This window comes from Haliotis cracherodii, unplaced genomic scaffold (assembly GCF_022045235.1).
Source record: "Haliotis cracherodii isolate W230 unplaced genomic scaffold, xgHalCrac1.p SCAF_24, whole genome shotgun sequence".
Classification (NCBI taxonomy): Eukaryota; Metazoa; Mollusca; class Gastropoda; order Lepetellida; family Haliotidae; genus Haliotis; species Haliotis cracherodii.
The window spans coordinates 7378137-7405564 of record NW_027266280.1 but is presented as its reverse complement, the minus strand read 5'-3'; the positions used below and the strand labels follow the sequence as shown (position 1 = coordinate 7405564).

The 27428-nt window shown below is 39.6% G+C and overlaps 1 protein-coding gene across 1 annotated transcript; it reads right to left on the bottom strand.

Annotated features, from left to right (window-relative positions):
- Positions 1-622: 622 nt before the first annotated feature.
- Positions 623-27160, bottom strand: LOC139472255 (beta-glucuronidase-like). The gene is made up of 12 exons (XM_071254649.1): positions 26951-27160; positions 20763-20939; positions 18593-18768; positions 16654-16796; positions 15843-16036; positions 13785-13925; positions 13307-13482; positions 10253-10402; positions 8309-8393; positions 4674-4850; positions 3832-3967; positions 623-942 (listed from the first exon to the last, which is right to left on the bottom strand). Exons 1-12 carry the CDS (start codon positions 27149-27151, stop codon positions 821-823), a joined length of 1878 nt encoding a protein of 625 aa, XP_071110750.1. The 5' UTR covers positions 27152-27160; the 3' UTR covers positions 623-820.
- Between the last annotated feature and the right edge of the window lie 268 nt (positions 27161-27428).

Below are 27428 nucleotides of genomic sequence, written 5' to 3'. Positions count from 1 at the left end.
GTAACTATCTCACAATTAATTAATCCTTTTCTTATGTTCATAAGGATTGTATATAACTGGCTTCTTTGCCTATTGTGTATTTAGTCAATAGGATAAACTATTATTGGTTTTATTTCTTTGATCACATACCATTGTATACAGGTAATGATAACAAAGTATTTCTCTGTTGTTGGACTGGTTCATTTTCATCACTCTGGGGGAGACGGGTAATTAGTGAGTGATCAACCAACCGATTACTTACCGTAATTAAATCCTCTAAAAACGCAGGCCAATGGGAGCACTTGCCCTGCGACTCAACCGATAACACACTCAGCACGGTGATATGTCAAAAGTGTTGATAAGAACAAAGCATTCATTCTGGACGTGCAAGATCTCATGCTAAGGCCTATTACGTTTTATTAATTTTGTACAAATACTTTGGCCAAAAATTCAATGTAATTCGAAAGAAAGAAATAGGAAAATTCTGAGATAAATTTGAACTAATTAAAAAATTGTGTTATTGATTGGTTATGTTGTAATGACATTTGATGTTGATTTCTTGTCCTTCATATTTTTTATAAATTAACATCATGCAAACCTTGCTGCTGAATATTTTTTTATTAATTTTTTATTAACATAGGCTACAATAAATATACCCAAACAAATACATTAATTCACCGAATCTGTGATGAAAGCAATTGTAAATATTCCCACTGGGTAAAATCCCCCAGGTGTCTTCATCCTGAATGCTGCTTACTGCCACATCCCTTGTGTTGCTCTCTGACAGTTATCTCTGTCAGATATGGAACATCTGATAGCACCGTGGAGCAGGCAAGGTCATTTAATGGTGACGTGTGGAATTCATCAGCTTGTGGTATCGGTTTCTCAGCAGGAATGCGGCAGCTTTCGGCTGGCGTTGGCGGGTGAGCACACCTTTCTTGTTGCCCACGACTCGGGTGACACCTGCAGTCAGTGAAGGAGTTGTAGGGAAACATAGAGAATACTAAACGAGCTCCCGTGTAATACCAATTTTATGAAACGAGTGAATAGTTGTGGTATACTTGCCCTTTATAACGTTTTTAGAATTATACTGTTGAGTGTGAATAGGCTGACACCTACACGATCCACGCCATAATCCAATTAAGTTTAACACAATAAAACTTCAAACACGTCAAAAGTTGAAACGTATGAATTTAATACCATACAACGGCCCACCTTTAGAATTCAGGTGTCAGTTCCACAAAATTATCGTACCGTTAAGGTTATCGCAACTCACATACTTTAACTTAGACCAACGACTGTCGTTGCGCTACAGTACGATTGCTTGTGGAACGGAGCCTTGCACCTCAAAGTTTACAATCACGTCACAATACCCGATGACGTAATTTGAGGAAATTTGTTGCAAGATCCTTCGGCGAAACAATGCCATGTGACGTCAGCCTAGCAACACTTTTGCTGGGGTCATCGAGTGTGCATAAGCTCCTCTCAGTGATCTATTATCTCCACACGCAATGTCGTTGAATAAGCCAAGGAATTTTGAGAGCTTTCAATATTTGTTCGTGAAACGTGTTCCGAGAGTACACAAGCACGCGTTTTGGTATTACACAATGTGTAATACAGCTGTATGTTTATTAAACGGGTGATCTTTCCACGGGCAACTAATAAATAGAGAATCTCACTCAAATGTCTTTTGATATGACATATATCATCTTTTGATATGAAATATATCATCTTTTGATTTGACATATATCATCTTTTGATTTGAAATATATCATCTTTTGACAAAATATATAATTTTTTATATGAAATATATCATCTTTTGATATGAAATATATCATCTTTTGATATGAAATATATCATCTTTTGATATGAAATATATCATCTTTTGATATCAAAAATATCTTTTGATTGGAAATACATCATCTTTTGACAAAATATATCATCTTTTGATATGAAATATATCATCTCTTGATATGAAATATATCATCTTTTGATATGAAATATATCATCTTTAGATATCAAATATATCATCTTTAGATATCAAATATGTCATCTTTTGATATGAAATATATCAACATAAGTCAGTAAAAGCTTAAACTTGTGAGGCTTGCTGAGAAGTCTAAAACTTTCAACGATGAGTGTTGATATATTTCCTATGAAATTACTTTAGGTGGAGATTCTAATTATTATCCCAAATCATTCTTTCAACTTTTTCAGTTTGCAAACAGTAATAACCAGTGTCTTGAGTTAAAAATGTGTAGTTAACCAACTTAAGTGGCAAAAAGATTAGTGATGTCATTTGAATGTGACATCATGGTAACCGATGACATCACAATGGTCCAAGCATTGTGATGCAATTTCATTCCAGCGACATCTCCTGGAAGATATTGCTTCATCTCACCAAGCAGTATCTCTTGTGGATGTCTGTTTTGGATATTATAACAAACAGTGTTCCCATTGGTTTTTGAAACTGGCAACACTAAAAAATACCAGTCCCCCCTAATTTTGGCCAGTCCCCCCTAAATTTTGCCAGTCCCAACTTTCAACAAATAAAAAAATGTATGAAAATTATTTGGTTTTAATTCTTTCAACATCATGTTCAGTGCAAAGATGTCATCTCTGAAGTAACTTAGTTAGATCTATACGTCATTCACACAAACTTCAGTCACAGTTTTTTCTCTTTTTTTTAATAATCCGAGACAAAGTCCCTACAAATGGCGGTAACAGACAAGCTGACTTTGTTCGAAAAATGTACTTATATGAATATCACCGATGTTTTGTTCAACAACAAAGATTTATAAGGTACTTTATTTGCTGGTCACATGAATTACCGGTCCAAGCCTACTTTTACTGGTAAACAACTGGTAATTACCGGTAAACATGAACGCCGATAAACATCGTGGACACTAAACATGAACATCCTGACTGCTGACATTTGAAGTGATTTTGCTTCATGCTGCTTTGAACATTATTTAAGTTAAAAAACTCAGTTTGAGATGAGGTCGTAGACATTTACCGCTGTGGTGAAATTCATGAGCTTGTGTTTGGTTCTTCAATCCAAGCATAGTGATGAGTACAAATCTTGGTTTTTATACCACTATCAGCACATCTTGGTGCAGCCAAGGGACAAAACTCTACATGGCTTCTTAACAACTGGGCCACTTGTATCCCACTTGTATCCATTTTTAGACATTGCTTATTATAGTTGTCAAAATACATGAACATAAACAAATGAAGGTTTGACGCAAGCTGAAAAACACTAACACTACAGGCCTTTAAGTGGTATTTTAGTAGCTGTAGGGACAATGATGACAGAGCTGCCTTTTGGAGTTCAGACCTGTTAAGATCCAGGTTAGACTAGGTCTTCAGCAACCCATGCTTACCGGAAGAGGCGACCATGCTTGTCAAAAGAAGCGACTAACGGAATCGGATGATCAGACTCGCTGACTTGGTTGATGCATGTCATTGTATCCCAATTGTGTGGATCGATAGGCATGATGTCAATCACTGGATTGTCTGGTCCAAACTAGATAATTTACAGACCGCTGTCATAGCTGGAATATTGCTGAATGCAGTGTTAAATAGCAGACAAACAAACAAATAACCAAATGTTGCATTGAAAGAATATAAGAAGTTAAAATCCATAGGTCAACTCTGTTTTCAATCCAAACCAAATCTTTGATAAAATTTATCTAAATCAAAATTGCATCAAAACAGTGTATAACGATAGGTAAAAATATATGACACAACATCCCCAAAACATCAACTTTTCGTCAGTCTCTTCAGTATGTGAGAGTGCCACTACCACGTTTGCCTGTTACCATGGTTACAAAAGCAACATTAGAAACTTACCCTGCTTTGTCATAAAGTCGGCAAAATTCCACACCATTTCACCAACTAAATATTTTCCAATTCTCGAGTCGAACAGTTTGTGATATTCACTCATAAAATCCACTTGGTATTCTTCTGTAAATACAGATGAGGGGTCCTGAAAAAATATATTGATGAAGTTGAATCTTTGCCAGTCCCACAGGTTCCAAGCATGAAAATGTGACTATGCAAGTGACTTCTGTAAAAAAACATTTATAGTATTTCTGGAGGCTGGACATGTATACACACTGCCAAAAGAAACATGAAACATAGAGGTGTGATTGGGTTTAACGTTGCGTCGCATCCAAGGTTATTGCACTTATATATGTGCGTGTGCGTGTGCGTGTGCGTCTGCGTACTAGTCAGGACTGATGCTGATTTGACAACCAGTACCATCTTTTAACGTCTTTTGGTATGACGTGGTAGGGGATCGAACCCGCATCTGCTGCCCTCCGGGTGGACGCTCTACCACTAGACAGGGGAGGTGGTCCCGAAACATAGAAACATATAGAGAAGAGAAGAGAAGAGATATTAAGAAGAGATGTGTCCAATGTGTACCACTTATAGACAAAACTAACAATCAGTCATGTGTTAACACAGAGTGTCCTTATTCGTATCACGATATGCTGCATGTGATTTCCAAACTTTACACGCTAATCCTGCACAAGAAAAATGGTGTCATGGATCTATGATGTCACATGTGATGCGTTCATGAGCATCGGTGTTGTACTTACCCTGTGTAATGGTGAGTCTCTTGTACTTACCCTGTGTGATGGTGAGTTGCTTGTACTTATCCTGTGTAATGGTGAGTTGCTTGCACTTACCCTGTGTAGTCCAGCAACTGTGTCAGCTCCATATTCAGTGATGATGAGTGGCTTGTTGTACTTGCTGCGCCAGCCGTCCATATCGCTTCCCAGTTGGAGCTGTATGACCTCTGTGTGCCCTGTGTCACTGTACCAGCCATAGTAGCGGTTGAAGCAGATGATATCCACATAGGGAATCTAGGAATATAGATGATATCCACATTGAGAATATGGGAATATAGATGATGTCCACATAGGGAATCTGGGAATATAGATGATATCCACATTGAGAATATGGGAATATAGATGATATCCACATAGGGAATCTGGGAATATAGATGATGTCCACATAGGGAATCTAGGAATATAGATGATATCCACATAGGGAATCTGGGAATATAGATGATATCCACATAGGGAATCTGGGAATATAGATGATATCCACATTGAGAATCTAGGAATATAGATGATATCCACATAGGGAATCTGGGAATATAGATGATATCCACATAGGGAATCTGGGAATATAGATGATATCCACATTGAGAATCTGGGAATATAGATGATATCCACATAGGGAATCTAGGAATATAGATGATGTCCATTTAGGGAATCTAGGAATATAGATGATATCCACATAGGGAATCTGGGAATATAGATGATATCCACATAGGGAATCTCGGAATATAGATGATATCCACATAGGGAATCTGGGAATATAGATGATATCCACATTGGGCATCTGGGAATATAGATGATATCCACATAGGGAATCTAGGAATATAGATGATATCCACATTTGGAATCAGAGAATATAGATGATATCCACATATGGAATCTGGGAATATAGATGATATCCACATAGGGAATCAGGGAATATAGATGATATCCACATAGGGAATCTCGGAATATAGATGATATCAACATTGGGAATCTAGGAATATAGATGATATCCACATTGGAAATCTGGGAATATAGATATGTCCACATAGGGCATCTGGGAATATAGATGATATCCACATATGATTATCAACGGTATGATGATCTATACCGAAATGTCGTCTTCATAGTTATTAAAGAAGTTGTTATCCATAAATTGTGTCTACTTTTTAAATGATATCTACATAGGTATTCTGTGAATATAGAAGATATCCAAATTGGGAAGATCATAGATATCTACATTGGGAATCTGGGAATATAGAAGATATCCAAATTGGGAAGATCATGGACATCTACATTGGGAATCTGGGAATATAGAAGATATCCACATTGGGAAGATCATAGATATCTACATTGGGAATCTGGGAATATAGAAGATATCCACATTGGGAAAATCATAGATATCTACATTGGGAATCTGGGAAAATAGAAGATATCCACATTGGGAAGATCATAGATATCTACATTGGGAATCTGGGAATACAGATGATATCAGGGAATAAAAAGCACTCAGAACAATAACCCCTGGACTAGATCTGACATTGTGTGGTACACTGTGTACATGTGTTGCACCATCTGCAACAGTACAGCCACCGTTTGATGACGTACTGCAACCATGACAACAATGCCCCATTGACATGCCTTTGTGTCAAACGATACCAATGGCATCTCATAAACAACCGACATTGATATTAACAGTTAGTCAAGGTCTTTTTTGAAGAACAAATACTCTTCTTAATTAATACACAATATCTTCTAGAATTGCGAGTCATTATCGAGAAAATATGCAATTTAGAAAATGCAACTCAACCAATTTTTAATGTTTTAGTCAACAAAATGTAAATAGTATAATTCATACTATTGCCCTGTGACTTTAAACTATATCATAAGGAAAAATATAGTATGCAGTGCTTCACAGTTTGTCTATGTGCATACAAGAGTTTAGCTGTGTGATCAACTTGTGATACAACAGTTTATCTGTGTGATAACTCATGATACAACAATTTAACTGTGTGATAACTCATGATACAACAGTTTAACTGTGTGATAACTCATGATACAACAGTTTAACTGTGTGATAACTCATGATACAACAGTTTAGCTGTGTGATAACTCATGATACAACAGTTTAGCTGTGTGATAACTCATGATACAACAGTTCAGCTGTGTGATAACTCATGATACAACAGTTCAGCTGTGTGATAACTCATGATACAACAGTTCAAGTGTGTGATAACTCAAGATACAACAGTTTAACTGTGTGAGTGAGTGAGTTGGGTTTAACTCCACATTTAACAGTATTCCAATTATATGGACTGTGTGTTTAACTGTGTGATAACTCTTGATACAACAGTTTAGCTGTGTGATAACTCATGATACAACAATTTAACTGTGTGATAACTCATGATACAACAGTTTAACTGTAAGATAACTCATGATACAACGTTCAAGTGTGTGATAACTCAAGATACAACAGTTCAAGTGTGTGATAACTCAAGATACAACAGTTCAAGTGTGTGATAACTCAAGATACAACAGTTTAACTGTGTTAGTGAGTGAGTGAGTTGGGTTTAACTCCACATTTAACAGTATTCCAATTATATATTAGCTGTGTGATAACTCTTGATACAACAGTTTAGCTGTGTGATAACTCTTGATACAACAGTTTAGCTGTGTGATAACTCATGATACAATAGTGTAACAAGGGGTTGGACATGGACATGGGGATAAAGTGAGTGAGTGAGTGAGTGAGTGAGTGAGTGAGTGAGTGAGTGAGTTGGGGTTTACCCTGCTTTTAGCAATATTCCAGCAATATCACAGTAGGGGACACCAGAAATGGGTTTCACACATTGTATTCATGTGGGGAAACAAACCTGGGTCTTCTGTGTGGTGAGTGAATGCTTAAACCACAAAGATACTCCACCCCCTGCGGTTAAAGTGGGGAAAGGGGGGGGGGCAATCACATTAAAGTTAGATCTGTTACTCCCATACGGTACCTCTCTGCATGATAATCTGATAATCCTAAACCCTGAGCGATCTTTGATTGCCCAATCTAAACTTAGGATTCATGGATTCTGAGCCAATGAGATGTGAGCTTTCTGAAACTGTCCATTTTTTTACAACCTTGATTTGAAAATTTTGATTTTAACAAAAGAAACCCACAGAGTACACATATATTCCTTTGGATGGTATTCTCTTTTAGGTGCAATGTCATGGCACTCAGAAATGAAAGGGTGATTAAATTAACCACAACAACAAAATAGCATGGCCTTTTTTGTTTACATTTGTAACTGTCAGTTAAAATGTGTTTACAAGATACAGAAAGCAGATATCCTTTCTTCACTCATACCAAGAATTTAGATGCCTGAACACTTAGTGGCTGGTTAGAATGATCACCTGGGGCTGTTTTAAAAGCGATTGTAGTGCTACGACTACCGTAACTCCTATACTTTAACATAGACTGACGTCTGTCTTAGCGCTACAATCTCTTTGTGAATCGGGCCCCTGATACAACCTTCTATTGCTGGCTTGTCACACAGAGAGGTATTATTTCAGAGTAAAAGATTTCATCTCAATGGGATTGTGACATCTACTCACAGCAAGATCATTGTTGAAATCATGATCACTAACAAAAGTCACAGGTCGAGTTGGGTCAAGGACTTTAGTGTGACCAATCACTGACCTGGAAACAAATAATCAATAAATATTGAACTTACAGCCTTATCACTATTATAGTCCTGGCTACACACAAAGGTCACAGGTCGGGTTGGGTCAAGGACTTTAGTATGACCAATCACAGACCTGGAAACAAGGAATAAGCAAATGTTTGACTTACAGCCTTATCATCATTATAGTGATGGTTACACACAAAGGTCACAGGTCGAGTAGGGTCAAGGTTCTTTGTATGTCCAATCACAGATCTGAAGAAGGAGATTTTGTTGGACATAAATGTCATGAACAGTGAACATGTAAAAGGTGAAGGTCAAAGCTTGTAGCTTGATAAAAAGATCAAAATACCTATCCTATTTTTTAATATACCACATATTTATTGCATATCAACTTTATAATGATGCATGCAAGAGGTCTAAATAATAGACAAAAATAACATATGCAATATGACGTTCAGTCAGGTGAGCTAAAAAATATATTTTCAATAACTAATATGTTTTGACAATTTTTTCCAGTTTTACAAAATTTAGGGACATCAGAAAGTATAAATTGGTAAGGGCCCATTCCACAGAGTGACTTTAGAGCTATGACCATCGAAAGTGTATGTCAAAGTAAATGGGTGCGGTGGTCATAGCACTAAGATCACTTTGTAGAACAGGGCCCTTGTTCAGCAGAAGTTTGTGTTATGCTAGTATAAGTTGTTAGGTGTATAGTTTCGTCAACCAGAAGTTTTGTTACATGTATTGTATCTTGTTCTCAGTTAATTAAGTGTCCACCTGGAAGCACGTCGTTTTGCGTCTCTGTTCCTCCCATTGATGTCCTTGTCTTGTTTTTTGTCCAGTCTCGCGTCTTGTACAGATAATAATATTGTAATGTGTAATTACACAATATACAGCTTTTCCTTTTGGCAAGAGGTCCGTCACACAACCGCGAAATTGACGTTCATAAGTATACGTTAGACACTATTTGACGTTCATACGTTTTGCACTAGACGGTATTCTTGAAATGATGTAAACACTGACGATCTACTTGCACATTCCTTGGGGAACTCCTGGGAATTCCCTTGCATGAATACATAGAGAAGCATTTTTCTGATCATTTAGACCCTTTAATTTTGAACTCAGCTTTTAGTATACATTGAGAAACATCAGTGAGTTTGACTGCATGATCGTTTATGAATATCCTTGCTACAACCCATCCTAGTGAACAAAACGACGAAATGGATATCCAAACTATCGTAGTATCGACTTGATCCATGTCTAGAATGACAGTGACAGTCTACAGCAATCTATGAATTTAACTTAGTATCAATCTGACGCATCTTTAAAACCATCTTTCAATGACTGGCCAATTCATCAATGAAGACAAACACAGGTAACCGCCACAGGTTCATTAACAACTTCAGAAATCTCTCCAGTCACGTTAATCATCTAGGCTATTTTGACATCTTGTATTTGATGTAAATGAATTATGATGCGCTGTCATTCTGACTGACTTACTGAGAACCTTCTTAACAGACCTTTCTCATCAAATGATGATATTATTTGACTACATTTGTTGTGAACAGACTACAAGAGATGTTCCTGTAGAGCAAGTTGAGCATACATACGCTCAAGTCGCCTCTCCTTTTGAGGAACTATTTTATTCCGCAGTACAGATGGTTGTTGTATGGCTGTCAGTGTAAACAAAGCGACACGTAATACAAAATAATTGTGAATAGATGTGAGTCCTATGTCATTCCAGGTGAGAAATAGTGATACAAAAAAATTTAGAATTGACTTTCACTTTGTGTGAGTTCATTGGGGTGGGAACTTCATTGAGTGAAGGCAAAACTGTACGAACATCGTCGCAAACTCAGACATTTATACAGTTTGGCCCTCAATCTATGAAGGTTCATACTCCAATGTACTCACAATAAATGAAAGTTAATTCTTAAATGGATGTAGAAAACCTAAACACGACAGTGCCCTGGCGTAAAATAAGTCTCTTACTTGAAGTAGGGTGCAGCAATGTCCTTGCTAGTTGCTGGTTCGTTGGCCACAGACCAGATCATGACAGATGGTCGGTTCTTGTCCCTCCTCACCAGCTCGCCCATCACCTCCAGGTGGTGAGACAGAGACTCATTGCTGAAGTTCTCATCCCTGAATAACACACCAGTCATCCCTGAATAACACACAGTCATCCCTGAATAACACATCAGTCATCCCTGAATAACACACCAGTCATCCCTGAATAACACACAGTCATCCCTGAATAACACACAGTCATCCCTGAATAACACACCAGTCATCCCTGTATAACACACAGTCATTCCTGAATAACACACCAGTCATCCCTGAATAACACACCAGTCATCCCTGAATAACACACCAGTGATCCCTGTATAACACACAGTCATCCCTGTATAACACATCAGTCATCCCTGAATAACACACCAGTCATCCCTGAATAACACACAGTCATCCCTGAATAACACACAGTCATCCCTGAATAACACACCAGTCATCCCTGTATAACACACAGTCATTCCTGAATAACACACCAGTCATCCCTGAATAACACACAGTCATCCCTGAATAACACACCAGTCATCCCTGTATAACACACCAGTCATCCCTGTATAACACACAGTCATCCCTGAATAACACACAGTCATCCCTGAATAACACACAGTCATCCCTGAATAACACACAGTCATCCCTGAAAAACACACCAGTCATCCCTGAATAACACACCAGTCATCCCTGAATAACACACCACTCATCCCTGAATAACACACCAGTCATCTCTGAATAACACACCAGTCATCTCTGAATAACACACAGTCATCCCTGAATAACACACAGTCATCCCTGAATAACACACCAGTCATCCCTGTATAACACACCAGTCATCTCTGAATAACACACAGTCATCCCTGAATAACACACCAGTCATCCCTGTATAACACACCAGTGATCCCTGAATAACAAACAGTCATCCCTGAATAACACACAGTCATCCCTGAATAACACACCAGTCATCTCTGAATAACACACAGTCATCCCTGAATAACACACCAGTCATCCCTGTATAACACACCAGTCATCCCTGTATAACACACCAGTGATCCCTGAATAACAAACAGTCATCCCTGAATAACACACAGTCATCCCTGAATAACACACCAGTCATCTCTGAATAACACACCAGTCATCCCTGAATAACACACAGTCATCCCTGAATAACACACCAGTCATTCCTGAATAACACACAGTCATCCCTGAATAACACACAGTCATCCCTGAATAACACACAGTCATCCCTGAATAACACACCAGTCATCCCTGAATAACACACAGTCATCCCTGAATAACACACCAGTCATCCCTGAATAACACACAGTCATTCCTGAATAACACACCAGTCATCTCTGAATAACACACAGTCATTCCTGAATAACACACCAGTCATCCCTGTATAACACACAGTCATCCCTGAATAACACACCAGTCATCCCTGTATAACACACCAGTCATCCCTGTATAACACACAGTCATCCCTGAATAACACACAGTCATCCCTGAATAACACACCAGTCATCCCTGAATAACACACAGTCATCCCTGAATAACACACCAGTCATCCCTGAATAACACACAGTCATTCCTGAATAACACACCAGTCATCTCTGAATAACACACAGTCATTCCTGAATAACACACCAGTCATCCCTGTATAACACACAGTCATCCCTGAATAACACACCAGTCATCCCTGTATAACACACCAGTCATCCCTGTATAACACACAGTCATCCCTGAATAACACACAGTCATCCCTGAATAACACACAGTCATCCCTGAATAACACACCAGTCATCCCTGTATAACACACCAGTCATCCCTGAATAACACACCAGTTATCTCTGAATAACACACAGTCATCCCTGAATAACACACCAGTCATCCCTGTATAACAAACAGTCATCCCTGAATAACACACCAGTCATCTCTGAATAACACACAGTCATCCCTGAATAACACACCAGTTATCCCTGAATAACACACCAGTTATCCCTGAATAACACACCAGTCATCCCTGAATAACAAACAGTCATCCCTGAATAACACACCAGTTATCCCTGAATAACACACCAGTCATCCCTGAATAACACACCAGTCATCCCTGAATAACACACCAGTCATCCCTGAATAACACACCAGTCATCCCTGAATAACACACCAGTTATCCCTGAATAACACACCAGTCATCCCTGAATAACACACCAGTCATCCCTGAATAACACACCAGTCATCCCTGAATAACACACAGTCATCCCTGAATAACACACCAGTCATCCCTGTATAACACACAGTCATCCCTGAATAACACACAGTCATCCCTGAATAACACACCACTCATCCCTGAATAACACACCAGTCATCTCTGAATAACACACAGTCATCCCTGAATAACACACCAGTCATCCCTGAATAACACACAGTCATCCCTGAATAACACACCAGTCATCCCTGAATAACACACCAGTCATCCCTGAATAACACACAGTCATCCCTGAATAACACACCACTCATCCCTGAATAACACACCAGTCATCTCTGAATAACACACAGTCATCCCTGAATAACACACCAGTCATCCCTGAATAACACACAGTCATCCCTGAATAACACACCAGTCATCCCTGAATAACACACAGTCATCCCTGAATAACACACCAGTGATCCCTGTATAACACACAGTCATCCCTGTATAACACACCAGTAATCCCTGAATAACACACAGTCATCCCTGAATAACACACAGTCATCCCTGAATAACACACCAGTCGTCCCTGAATAACACACCAGTCATCCCTGAATAACACACCAGTCATCCCTGAATAATGCCTTGAATGCTTTCAAAAGAGCTTTGCACACTCTCCATTCCCTGTGAGCTTATTTAGGATTTACTGATTTACCGGTCCAATAATAAATTAACAAATATTTCGTAAAATTTTGTACATTTGTATGCAAGTGATGTTTCTTGTTGCTACCACCTACGAGGAAATGCCGACCCCCGGGCTCTCATCAATGACCATGATGCCCTGCTGGTCAGCCTGGTCCATGATCTCCTCGGCGTACGGGTAGTGGGAGGTCCGGAAACAGTTGACTCCAAGCCACTTGATCATGTTGAAGTCTTTCGCTATGAGGGCATAGTCCAGGCCTTTCCCTCGAATCTGCAAAGGGAATTGTAAATTTTAAATAAAATTGAATATTTATATATTTATCCTATCTCATATTTTGCATTTCTATCTTCTTCTTTAGATCCTTATGTGGAAACGTGCTTGAACAAAGTTTCAAGATTCTGAAAACATTTCTCCCGAACACATCCCAGGATCACCATGGTCACCACCCAAACAAAGGGGTCACGCACTGTAATTCTGTGAGCATGACCTTTTATGATTTGATAACCTGACCACCCCTGCCACATCATTCTCTTCCTTAAGAGCTGACAGGCTAAAGGAACTGGCTTCCTTACATCCGAGTCTTCATGTTTGGCAGCTCCGTGGCAGTAGAAGGGCTTGTTGTTGATCAGGAGCTGAGTGTCGGTCACTTGTACGGTGCGGATACCAACTGGCAGCCTGTACACGTCCATTCCAGCTGAAGAGGTCAAGGTCATCTGAAGAAAGGGGAAGTCGTTGTGAATATCTGAAGCTCAACGCTGGTATTAGACATCCAAGGTTGCAGTGATATAAGTTAACATATTCAATAACAGAGAAATATAGAGGCACACGATACAGTAATAATTGGGCATTCACTACAGTACCCTACCTTCAGTGTGTAGAGATAGGCATTCACTACAGTAACCTACCTTCAGTGCAGTGTGTAGAGATAGGCATTCACTACAGTACCCTACCTTCAGTGAGCAGAGATAGGCATTCACTACAGTACCCTACCTTCAGTGTGTAGAGATAGGCATTCACTACAGTAACCTACCTTCAGTGTGTAGAGATAGGCATTCACTACAGTTACCTACCTTCAGTGAGTAGAGATAGGCATTCACTACAGTTACCTACCTTCAGTGTGTAGAGATAGGCATTCACTACAGTACCCTACCTTCAGTGAGCAGAGATAGGCATTCACTACAGTACCCTACCTTCAGTGTGTAGAGATAGGCATTCACTACAGTTACCTACCTTCAGTGTGTAGAGATAGGCATTCACTACAGTTACCTACCTTCAGTGTGTAGAGATAGGCATTCACTGCAGTACTCTACCTTCAGTGTGTAGAGATAGGTATTCACTACAGTTACCTACCTTCAGTGTGTAGAGATAGGCATTCACTGCAGTACTCTACCTTCAGTGTGTAGAGATAGGCATTCACTGCAGTACTCTACCTTCAGTGTGTAGAGATAGGCATTCACTACAGTTACCTACCTTCAGTGTGTAGAGATAGGCATTCACTACAGTACCCTACCTTCAGTGTGTAGAGATAGGCATTCACTACAGTTACCTACCTTCAGTGTGTAGAGATAGGCATTCACTGCAGTACTCTACCTTCAGTGTGTAGAGATAGGCATTCACTGCAGTACTCTACCTTCAGTGTGTAGAGATAGGTATTCACTACAGTTACCTACCTTCAGTGTGTAGAGATAGGCATTCACTGCAGTACTCTACCTTCAGTGTGTAGAGATAGGCATTCACTACAGTAACCTACCTTCAGTGTGTAGAGATAGGCATTCACTACAGTACCCTACCTTCAGTGTGTAGAGATAGGCATTCACTACAGTACCCTACCTTCAGTGTGTAGAGATAGGCATTCACTGCAGTACTCTACCTTCAGTGTGTAGAGATAGGTATTCACTACAGTTACCTACCTTCAGTGTGTAGAGATAGGCATTCACTGCAGTACTCTACCTTCAGTGTGTAGAGATAGGCATTCACTGCAGTACTCTACCTTCAGTGTGTAGAGATAGGTATTCACTACAGTTACCTACCTTCAGTGTGTAGAGATAGGCATTCACTGCAGTACTCTACCTTCAGTGTGTAGAGATAGGCATTCACTACAGTAACCTACCTTCAGTGTGTAGAGATAGGCATTCACTACAGTAACCTACCTTCAGTGTGTAGAGATAGGCATTCACTACAGTACCCTACCTTCAGTGTGTAGAGATAGGCATTCACTGCAGTACTCTACCTTCAGTGTGTAGAGATAGGTATTCACTACAGTTACCTACCTTCAGTGTGTAGAGATAGGCATTCACTGCAGTACTCTACCTTCAGTGTGTAGAGATAGGCATTCACTGCAGTACTCTACCTTCAGTGTGTAGAGATAGGTATTCACTACAGTTACCTACCTTCAGTGTGTAGAGATAGGCATTCACTGCAGTACCCTACCTTCAGTGTGTAGAGAAAGGCATTCACTACAGTACCCTACCTTCAGCGTGTAGAGATAGGCATGCACTACAGTACCCTACCTTCAGTGTGTAGAGATAGGCATTCACTACAGTAACCTACCTTCAGTGTGTAGAGATAGGCATTCACTGCAGTACCCTACCTTCAGTGTGTAGAGAAAGGCATTCACTACAGTACCCTACCTTCAGTGTGTAGAGATAGGCTGGAGAGTCCGGCATCATGGTGTAGGGGTACCAGAGGTTGGCATTAGCCACAGACACACTGCCGGCAAAGCTGGCCGAGGTTCCCACGACGTTCCCATCCCTGTCCTCCACTTCCACCTTGATAGTGTTGCCCTGCGTTGATCCACCTGCCACGATCTGGTAGTTGACAATACCTGTAATTAAATATCAGTCATGTATGGAATATTAAAAAGACTTGTAGAAAAATCCAACTATTTCACCATCAAGATGTCGTCTTGTAAAAACCAATACAAGTTGGTCAGCTGTTAATAATACATATTGTTCCACACAAAGTCATCTGTTTCTCAGGCCACAATGACATTTTGGAGTTACCGCACCAAACCCACTGGCAGTCTTAGACAGATCTGATATTGTCTCTAAAGACGTATTTCACCGAAAAATGGATCTCTGTACCTGTGACCTTGTAATGCTAAAATTTGTGAGACGTTTCACCAGTGGGGAGTACAAGAGTTAACGAGCCACCCCAAAGGGGGGGGGGGGGGGGGGGGTTGGGTGGTGGTGGGGCAAGAGTGTCCAGTGATATTTCGGTCAGTGCTTCAAGACAAATATTTTTTTCTCAGGAAGAAAGAACCAAACAATATTTTTGTGACCAACAACACAATATTTTCTGAGATCCAACATTTACGAATAACTATTTACTTTTTTTTTGCAACAAGACACATGATTTTTTCCTAACATTCGAGAATAGTTATTTCAGCAAAACTATTTAAAGATTGAATAAAAGACATTTTTTCTCTAAACAGTGCCATACCTTTTCCATTATTGATGTCTGTGGTGACTGTCACATCATCTATGTACGCGGTCGGGGTCGTGTACAGGCGGACGTGGCGATGAATACCAGCATAGTTGAAGAAGTCCATCTGAAGGTTCTGAACAAAGTACCCAGCTGGATATCTGCAATACAGGAGTGAGTGAGTGAGTGAGTGAGTGAGTGAGTTATCGAGTGAGTGAGTGAGTTATCGAGTGAGTGAGTTTCGAGTGAGTTATCGAGTGAGTTATCGAGTGAGTGAGTGAGTGAGTGAGTGAGTGAGTATGTTTGCAGGGTACACCAGAATGGGCTTACACAAAAATTCTATACCTGATTATGTTCTATTTCTGAATCGATTTTCAAAAAAATAATGTTTACAAAATTTTACAACAACAAAATGATATGCATACTGATAGCATTACCTTACCACTGATCAGGAAACATAATGCTAAATTTATAAATACTATAAGACCAAATCCAAAGCTGTTTCAGTAACCATATTATATATCGTATAGTCAGGTATAGAATTATGATGCATCAAAATATCAGTGAATTTTTTACACCCCAATGTATATCTCTTGGTTGAAACTTTTTTGTTTCTTGGTTTATAATTTTTGTGAAAATTCTTCGTTGGCAGCTGGGAAGAACATACTACCAAAAAATGATTTCATAAGATATATTTTTCTTCCTCTGGATGCCGTGCACAGAGGGACCTAAAAGGAACTTACAATCACAATGACTCCCATATTCGCCCAGGGCTCCCTCAAAATTAGAAATAGGGGGCTCTTATTAGAATATTATTTTGGTGAAAAAAACAGAGCTGAAAGATTGTAAATTTCGTGGTATATGCTGACAGCCTGAAATGTTGACATACGACATATATTTTTCCAGAATTTAATTGCCCATTATTGAGGGTGCATATAACACACAAGTGCGTATTATACACGAATAAATAAGTCTTGTGTACATTGATCAATCAGAAGTGGGGCTGATTGGGATTGTTCACTAGCCAATATATTAGTAAATATTGCCGTGGGCTCTTATTACGTCGAATACGGTAATTCTTTCAGTTCTATACCACATACAAATCCTGTATCAAATTACGATATGACAAATCTTCATGTTCATTAAGCTCTGTTCCCAGGACTTTGTGCTTTCTGACAAGATGATTCTAAAATAATTCAAAATGTGACTTTTTACCCTATTTCAAAATTTCTGGTGTGATCAACTCTCAATCCCATTGCTACAATTCATTTTAGAATATCAGATTCCTAGACCTGTGGTTTCTCCGAAGAATAATTAAAAAGAGTTTTCCCGGTTTGATTAATTTTTTAAATTTTTTAGTAAAATAGAACAACAAAAATATTTAATGGAAAGAACAAAAATTTAATTTTCAGGCTTATTCCTTCAGCCAGTTTGTAGAAGAATGACAGATGGACTGGCAATCAACAACAAGCCATTCCATAGGTAAAACAGTGGATGCGACTACTGTAAACAGGGAATTTTTTGTGACCGTTTTATTATTGCGAGTTTTGCGAACGAGACTCAATCGCAAAAATTAAAAACGCAAAAATAAGTATAAATAATACATACATACTTTATTCATTGCAACACGTCATCAAATGTTGAAATCATCAACCAAAACCACAAGTTACTCAATAAGTTAAAAACACAAATGAATGCAGAATGGTCACACAATACATCACAAATGCCAGTGTAAACAGACCAATTAGTGTTTCTGTTACCCCTTGCAATCCCTTCCGGTCAACTTTCCGGCCAACTCAGATTAACTAGCTTCGGAGAGAAGCTGTCTATTGTTTGGTAATCGAGGGGTCATCTCAACACGGCAACTCGCAAAAATATCTCGTCGCAGTATTGTCTTTGGTGTGGTATTTGCAATATTTTAACGGCGCAGAAATAAAGCAGTTCACCGTATACTCACTTCGTAGTGTCTGTCTCGTATGTGATGGTACCTGGGGGAAGTGTGTGGGGGGTCAGAGTGTTGTTCACGGCAACGGTCAGCAGGTTGCTGCCAGCAAAGTTGAGGTATTTGTTGATTTCTGCCTCAAACGGAAGATGGCCTCCATTGTGCTCCACAACCTTCTGCGAGTTGACCCACTGGAAAAGAGTGTTTGTTGGTTAACATTGAACAATATTCCAGCTATGTCACACGGCTGGAGGGGGCACGGGTGGCCCAGTCGTCGCGATTCGCTGTGCAGTTGTGTCCCTTTGCCAACCTATTTGAAACCTATGATTGTGGGTTCGAATCCCGATTTGCCCCGATTATGTTTCTAGGTTTGTCAGCACCATACCCGTGCTCGTGGGTTTTACCGAAGCGGTAAACGCCTGACACCGGCATCACTTCGGGCTTTCCTCCCACATTAAGCTGACACGCCGCGATATGACTGGAATACTGTTAAACGTGGCGTTAAACCAAACTCACTCACTAACACGGCTGTAAATAATCAGCCGGACCCAGGTACCGTTGTACATAACAACCTTAGAGCCACAACTGTCGTAAGTCTATGTTAAGGTATGGGAGTTACGATCACCTTAGGACTAAGATCGCTTTTACAACGGAACCCTGACAATCAAGTGATTCATATTGTGAACAATGAATAATGTGGTTGGGGGATAATAACACAATCCACCTACTCACAGAATCTGACCAACTCCCCCTCACGACCAGCGTACGTTGCTGGGGACCAATTCGAACCCGTAATCCCCACAGTAGTGGAATAGTGTGGGTAAGCTGGCTCCACTGCCTTCAGTAGTAGTTTAGTGACATCACAGAGTGATGTGAAACAAATACCAAACCCAAAAGTCTTAGATGTTTAACACTTTGTCGAATATGGTGCTGACCATCTTCCCGAGGCAAGAGAGTTAACTAACTTTAAAGGTCCAGTTTCCACCCTTGCAGAACTAGGCTGGAATTAATGGGCTCGATTGGAGCGCCACCAGTGGCTATTACCAGTAATGTCCCTTCTAAGCGTCTCCTATGGACCAATCAGATTCCAACTCTCGTATCACCTGCCTTTGCTTCACACAAAATGGTGGCGCCCAGTCAGGACGATCTGATCGATATTCAAGATCTATTTTGTGATAAAACGGGTCTAACATCGCGAAATGCATCAACTCACATGAGCACCTTGATTAAAAACATGAAAAGATTTGGAATAAAATCTGTTGACAACGAGTTGGCGGTGCACATGCTTGGCAAATACTGCAGTCGATCGAAATCTGCACGACAGTTTGCGAACCGGATTTCGATTTCGGTGTGCAGTTTTGATTGGACAATGCATAGACTGGTTAGTCCAGCCAAAACGTAACTCCATAATACCAGCCTAGTTCGGCAAGGTCGGAAACTGGACTTTTATTGTGAGTTAACTCTCTTGTCTGGGAAGATGGGTGCTGACTATCCAACACATAATTAGGGTGAAATGGGATTTCAACCCATACAGGAAAAAAAACATGCAAAAAAGTGAGTGACAGAGGGAGAGGAGGGTGCGAGCTTTTTATGCCGCTTTAAGCAATATTCCAGCAATTTCAACTCAAGAATTGGCTTCACCTGTTGTAACTCTGTATGAAATCCAACACATGAAAGATAATCCATAATTCCTTGTAGTTCATATTCTCTTATCACTCTGTACTCATGATTCATTTATCCATACATCAGTTATTCTGTATGATGCCAGAGGGAACTCTATCATATGGATAATCAGGTCAGGTGGTGAGGTGAAATGGGGTTTAACGTCGCGTTCAAGCATGTATACTTCTTCTGTATTGCTAGCCCACTGAGATGCCATGCCGCAGTTTAACATTAATACCCCACTCAGACACAGTATACAGACACCGAGCCAACCAGTCCTTGTTTCATCCCGTTAATGCCGAGCGCCAGGCAGGGTAACAACAAGTACCATCTTTTAACGTCTTTTGGTACATTGCAGCCAGAGATCCCCTCTTTGGGCAGACGCTCTACCACTAGACAACGGAAGCCATCTGTGTTAACAGAGTTCCACTGTATTCAATACAGTCCATACATTGATGCCAGTTCATGGATGTATCTCTGCTGGAATGCTACAATACATACTAGTTGGCGGAAAACTACTTACCACCATGGCGTAGTAATGGGCACTGCCAAAGCGAAGAACCACTCGACGGTTTTGCCAGTCCTGAGGTACGAAGAATGTGCGGTCATACCATGCCCAGCCGACAAAGTCTCGAAGAGCCTTATCCTGGCCGACATCATTGTAGCTAGAGGGTACAGGCATCGGAATCACGGGACCTGTCTGGACACACGAAAGAGATATTGTCAAGGATTTACCCTGTGGCAGCGATTTATCTAGACCTGCTCAGAGGCTGATATTTAGCCCCAAGTCTGCAGCAAATGTCAGTAAAAATTACCAAAATAGAATTAAAAGTTTGCCAATTCATGTTACTATATCTATAACTAATTTTATGGCTGATAAAAAAAACTTCAAGGCATCGTCTCGGATTTTAATCTTGTAAGCAGTTTGGGAAAAAACTATCATATTTTTTTTCAAAACTGGAATTGTTAAAAGTTCTGATTTTCTTAAATTCTGAAGTATGGTATCATCTTATTTTGAGATACCGTAATAATATAAAACTAAGCATAAAAACTTCTTCCTGTTTGTTGGTACTGTTATCAGACAGGTTGTTTGTAGAAAGCCATAAAATTAGTTATTAGTTATTATGAGAATAGCAAAATTAATAATTAATAAGCTGCAATTGATTTCCAAAAACATTTTTTGTTTGGTACATCTTCATTAAATGCAGCCGTCATGAATACATGAACTTTAGTGCAGTGAATAATGCAGAAGGGTGCTACATCCCACCTACTGTAACATTGACAGCTACATCACTGTTGTTAGCTCATGCGACCCGTCACACACTTAGGCAGAGCTCCAGATAACTTTTAGAGTAATTGAGTTTTTACTCGGAGGTTTCTATTTTAGTTTTGCTATTACATTTGTCATTGGGTAAGCAATATTTTTTCACTCATCTATTCATCACTCTCTTGGGTTTTTCCCCAAATGAGCTAACATTTTGAGATTTCAAAAGAAATATAATAATGTTTTAGATGTATATGAGGGTTCTAAGGCTTGACTCGGAAAGTAAATCAGCTCATAATTGTGTTTCAGATATTAGCTGTTGTACGCATGCGGAAAAAGCTTCATTGGGTCATGTTGGGTATTTACGTATGTTGTTTCATACATTTGAGGGTTTTTTAAGTTAATTGAAAGTTATTGGTTTTTGAATAGTTTTGGGGTGTATTTTACGCAAATACGCAGCATATCTGTAGCTCTGCTTATGGGTAGCACATGAACCGATGCAAGTTTGAAGTAACTGAACCATGTACATGAGATATCTGGAACTTGGTTTAAAGACAGACAAAAGACCAAAGGGAGTAAAGAACAGTCACAGGTAAGCTATTGTTTATCCAACGTGTATTATAACATTTGCGTAATTACACAACAGCTCAAATATCATCTGGGGGCACTGGTGGCCCAGTCGTCTAAGGCACCGCGATTCGCTGTGCAGAGTTGCGTCCCGTGGACACGCCAGAAATCTGTGATTGTGGGTTCGAATCCTGGTTCGCCCTGATTATGTTTCTAGGTTTGTCAGCACCATACACGTGCTCGTGGGTTTCACCGAAGTGGTAAACGTCTGAGAACTGCATCACTTCGGGCTTTCCTCGCACATTAGGCTGACATGCCGCGATATAACTGGAATACTGTTAAAAGCGGCGTTAAACACAACACAACTCATTCACTCACTCAAATATCATCTGGAACCCTGTGTCGTGTATACATAGTCATGTTATGATTCAGCCCTAGAAACCATTGAGACCATGTGTCACTGCCACTGGATGGCTTAGCTTCATACTATCTATATACTGAATGAATAAAAGAAATTTCTTTATATCCATGTCAACAATATGATACCTCTGTCCCTGCACTTTAAAACAATTGCTTTTGGACCAGACAAACCAGAAAAACATATTCTCATGTTGAAGCAATATTATAGTTATATCACTACAACCTGTAGTCAGCAATATTACACCTTTATCATTGCAAACTATAGTCAGCAATATTACAGTCATACCACAGGGGCCTGTAGTCAGCAATATTACAGTTATACCACAGGGGCCTGTAGTCAGCAATATTACAGTTATACCACAGGGGCCTGTAGTCAGCAATATTAAAGTTATATCACAGGGACCTGTAGTCAGCAATATTACAGTTATACCACAGGAGCCTGTAGTCAGCAATATTACAGTTATACCACAGGGGCCTGTAGTCAGCAATATTACAGTTATACCACAGGGGCCTGTAGTCAGCAATATTACAGTTATATCACAGTGACCCATGGTGTAATCAGATGTTGCCATCACATGGTTGATAAAACAATGATGTCAAGGTTTGCTACCTCGGACAAGTCCTAGCTCTGTCACAGTAAGTAGCAGCTGTGAAACTGAAGGTACATTGATTAGAACGGGCATACATTATGACTCCACCATGATACCAGTATCCCAATAATAAACACATGTTATTAAAACCTTAATTCTACTGTTTTGTCTCCTATCTCAGGGACTTAAGACTTCAGTCCATCAAAAAGTAAGTCATTTTTGTCCATTTATTAATATTTTCTTCATTGCTTTGTTGGTTGGTTTGTTGTTTAACGCCGCACTCAGCAATATTCTAGCTCTAGCTATATGACAGCGGTCTGTAAATAATCGAGTCTGGACCAGACAATCCAGTGCTTCACATCATGAGCATCGATCTACCCAATTGGGATACAATGACATGCCTCAACCAAGTCAGCGAGTCTGACCACCCCATCACGTTAGCCGCCTTTTACGACAAAAGCATAGTCACCTTTTATGGCAAGCATGGGTTGATGAAGACCTATTCTACCCCAGATCTTCACAGGTCTTCATCATTGAGAAACAGTAAGTTGAAGTATGTCACTAAAGGCCAACTTTCAATTGAAGAAAATGACTGATCTATCTATAGTCCAGCACAATAAATTTACTCTTGTGGCATAAAATACTAACGATACGGAGAAAAGAATAAAAGCTATGGTGTAATTCGAGAAGAAGGCTTCGGTCATGGAACTTAAGCTTAGGATTGAGTGAATGAGTATTTATCAACACTTTGCCATTTTCGTATCATATCGTTCATGTTCGCTTTGGTGGAGCCCACAATCACTAGTACTGTGTTGACAGATCATGAAAGCTTCTTGTCAATTTTGCAGAGTAGCCTTCTCAGTCTAGTACAAGTTGTAGTTGTAGCAAGATCAATATTTCTAATCCATAATTCATACATTTACTATTCAATATTTGTGATAAATAAGTGTGGTATACATACTTATTTAATTATTTGTCATATACAGGCCATGTAATCTAAATGCATGGCCTATTGTACCTACATTAGTTTGCTAGTAGAATATTAACAATAATTATCTTTCATAATTCATATGATAATCACACAATCTAAGTTATCTATACAGAGAATACATACTCAATTAATTCTTTCACTTCTCTTTCTGTTTAAACTAGTTTATACCATCTTTTAAAATATCAACCAAAACACACTGGCTTGAAAAAATCGAGTTATTTTTTATAACTGGTGGGTAGGGCTCAACGACCATGATGACATGAACAAAAATAATACCATTAAATGTCATTCAAAGACTTCAATATAATACTGTTGCATTATTGAAAAGTATCTATGTCTGTACACTTACAACTAGGGCTGGGGACCCGTGAAGATTCCGGGGTAGAATAGATCTTCAGCAACCCATGCTTGCCGTAAAAGATGACTATGCTTGTCGTACAAGGCGACTACCGGGATCGGGAGGTCAGGCTCGCTGACTTGGTTGATGCATGTCATCGATCCCAATTATGTGGATCGATGCTCATGATATTAATCACTGGATTGTCTGGTCCAGACTCGATTATTTACAGACAGCCGTCATATAGCTGGAATATTGCTGAGTGTGGTGTTAAACAACAAACCAACCAACTAGGGCTGGGATGAGTCCAAATTTACTACCCAGGTACCCGACCCCCTATTACCCGACCCTACCCGGGTCCCCACTGCAGGTCTCAAGAGTTGGGAACAAAATATCTGATTGGGAATAATTTTACCGAAGCCCTGGTCAAAATTATTTAGATACATAAATCAAAAGATCAGATCAAGCATACACTGTAGTTGACTGAAGCTTTATCTTTACACAAACATATACAAGTCAAAAGGAATGTGTGCATCGTCAGAAAGAAATACGAACATTAGCGACTTGTAGTGTAACCACTGAGCTACAGTGAGTTTTTGTCATTAAACAATATATCACGTGACTAACCACGGGTCCGGGTAGTCCTGTGGGTACCCGGGTCCTACTCAGGACCCACCCGACCCAAGTACCCGAATTACACGTCCCAGCCCTACTTACAAACCTCGTTTGAAGTCAGAATTTCAGATTTAACCCCCTTCTTCTAACGCCTTCATCTACCCATGAATAGTAAAGGTTAGTTGTTATACAGACTGATTAAGGATATACCGTATACAACGTAATAAGTGCCCAGGGCGCTCTCAAAATTAGAAATAGGGGGCTCTTATTAGAATATTATTTTGGTGAAAAAAAGCAGAGTTGAAAGATTGTAAATTTCATAGTTTATGCTGACAGCCTGAAATGTTTATACGACAGATATGTTTCCAGAATTAAATGGCCCATAGTTAAGGATGCATAAAACACGAGTGGGTATTACACACGATTAAATAATATATATCACTGCAATATTGTACCATACTATCATGTCAAGAGTGAGTGTGATAAACACTGGTATAACATGGTGATGTATTACAATATATGACAACAGTTAGTCATGCCATATGCCAAGGTGTTACACTGTGTTGAAAGTCAGTACTTGCTGCATGTTTAACAAGGATATTCCATCATAATTATAATACTCTGTTACACATATTAAAGTCAGTGTGGTTATTGGATTTCAACATATCACACTACTGTACCACAAAGGGGTCAGTGTTTCACTTCATGGGGGTGGGGTGGGGGGTGGGGTGGGGAGTGGTGTGTATTTTTGGTGGTTTGAGATAGCATATTTTATAGAAGTCTTTGATAGGGATTTAGAAGTTGGAAGAACATGAATAAAATGACACTGTTCATGGACAGCAACTTCTCTTATTCTTTGTCATGTTTCCGAGCTACTTCTTGCTCCTTCATAAGATGAATCATTCACCTGATGAAGGAGCAAGAAAAAGCTCTGAAACTGACAAAGAATAAAAGAAGTTGCTATCCATAAAAAATGTCCTGTATTCATATTTTTCAAAAAAGTGTCATGTATTCATATTTTCAGGGCTTGAACAAAAACAGGTGCTCAATTATTTTTTTAAATAAATAAAAATAACAAACAGTATTCTTTAGACACTTGACAAGAAAAGGGCACATTATGTTTTGTTCTTATAATTTGATGTAATTCATTTTAGTAAAATATGGGTTTGAGTATTTTTTAACAAATAAAACAACCTGCGCCCCTCCCACCCCCCTTGGAAATCAAATGGTCGTTTCTGAAAGGTACATTACGGAACTAAATGAAACTGTGTGTCACATATATCTATGAGTAAGAAAACTTATCAAATGTACTGTTGCAATATCCATTTAGTTTATTCACCCTCGCTCTCCTGAACTGATTTGTCAAACACCACGAGGTAATCTAATCAAATGCAGTCATACACCTCCATCATTTGCTTGAGTTTGCACAGTTCTAAAACTTCCAAAAGACTCGTGAAAATCCGGGGTAGAATTGGTCTTCAGCAACCCATACTTGCCGTAAAAGGCGGCTATGCTTGTCGTAAGAGGCGACTAACGGGATCGGGTGGTCAGACTCGCATCGTCATGACATCGTATCCAAATTGCAATCACTGGATTGTCTGGTCCACACTCGATCATTACATAGCCCCGTCACATTACCGGAATATTGATGGGTGAGTTACTAACTGATTTCGTTCATCCGTACCATATTATTGAAATGTGATTTGTCACTTCCGAAAGTATATGGGAAGGACTTGTTTCAGTGTATTTATCATGCTAAACAACAAACAAACTTCCAAAATGTTAAACGTAACTACAGCATCAAAAAAATTCATTTACAACACTCAAAGGAAACATTTTTTGGCATTTTGAAGACAGATAATTGAAACCGAAAATAAACCTAATGTCGTAAAAAAATACCAAAGTTTACAAACAAGAAGAAACTCACTTTCGCTAGAGGCTGAGAGAACCAGCCCCCCTTCAGCCCAGCGTCCCTGGTGGGAGACATATCGGCACGGAAGTTCCACATTCCATCCAGGTTCTTCACCTCCCGACTCTCCGAGTCCCGGGGGTAGAGCATCCCTACCCCCACAACGCCTGTGACACACAGGATCGTTACTGCAAACACGCCCAACACGCCTGCCGACATTTTGACTGAATGACCACGTGACTCTCACATGACCTACTGTTTCTCTCGCCCGTCAGGACAGTTTATAGATTCCCTGATGGGGTAACTAGGTTAATGGGCGATATGATAGCCAATCCAATAAGCCGATAAACTAGGTTACCATATCCACGTTTTTATCTATGTTTTTGCATAAACAGGGAGAATACGGAGCAAAGATCGACCCTATCCCTTCGGATGTATAAACATTAATAATACAACCCTGTTATCCCCAGCGGGTGTTCAATGTTAGACATTCCAG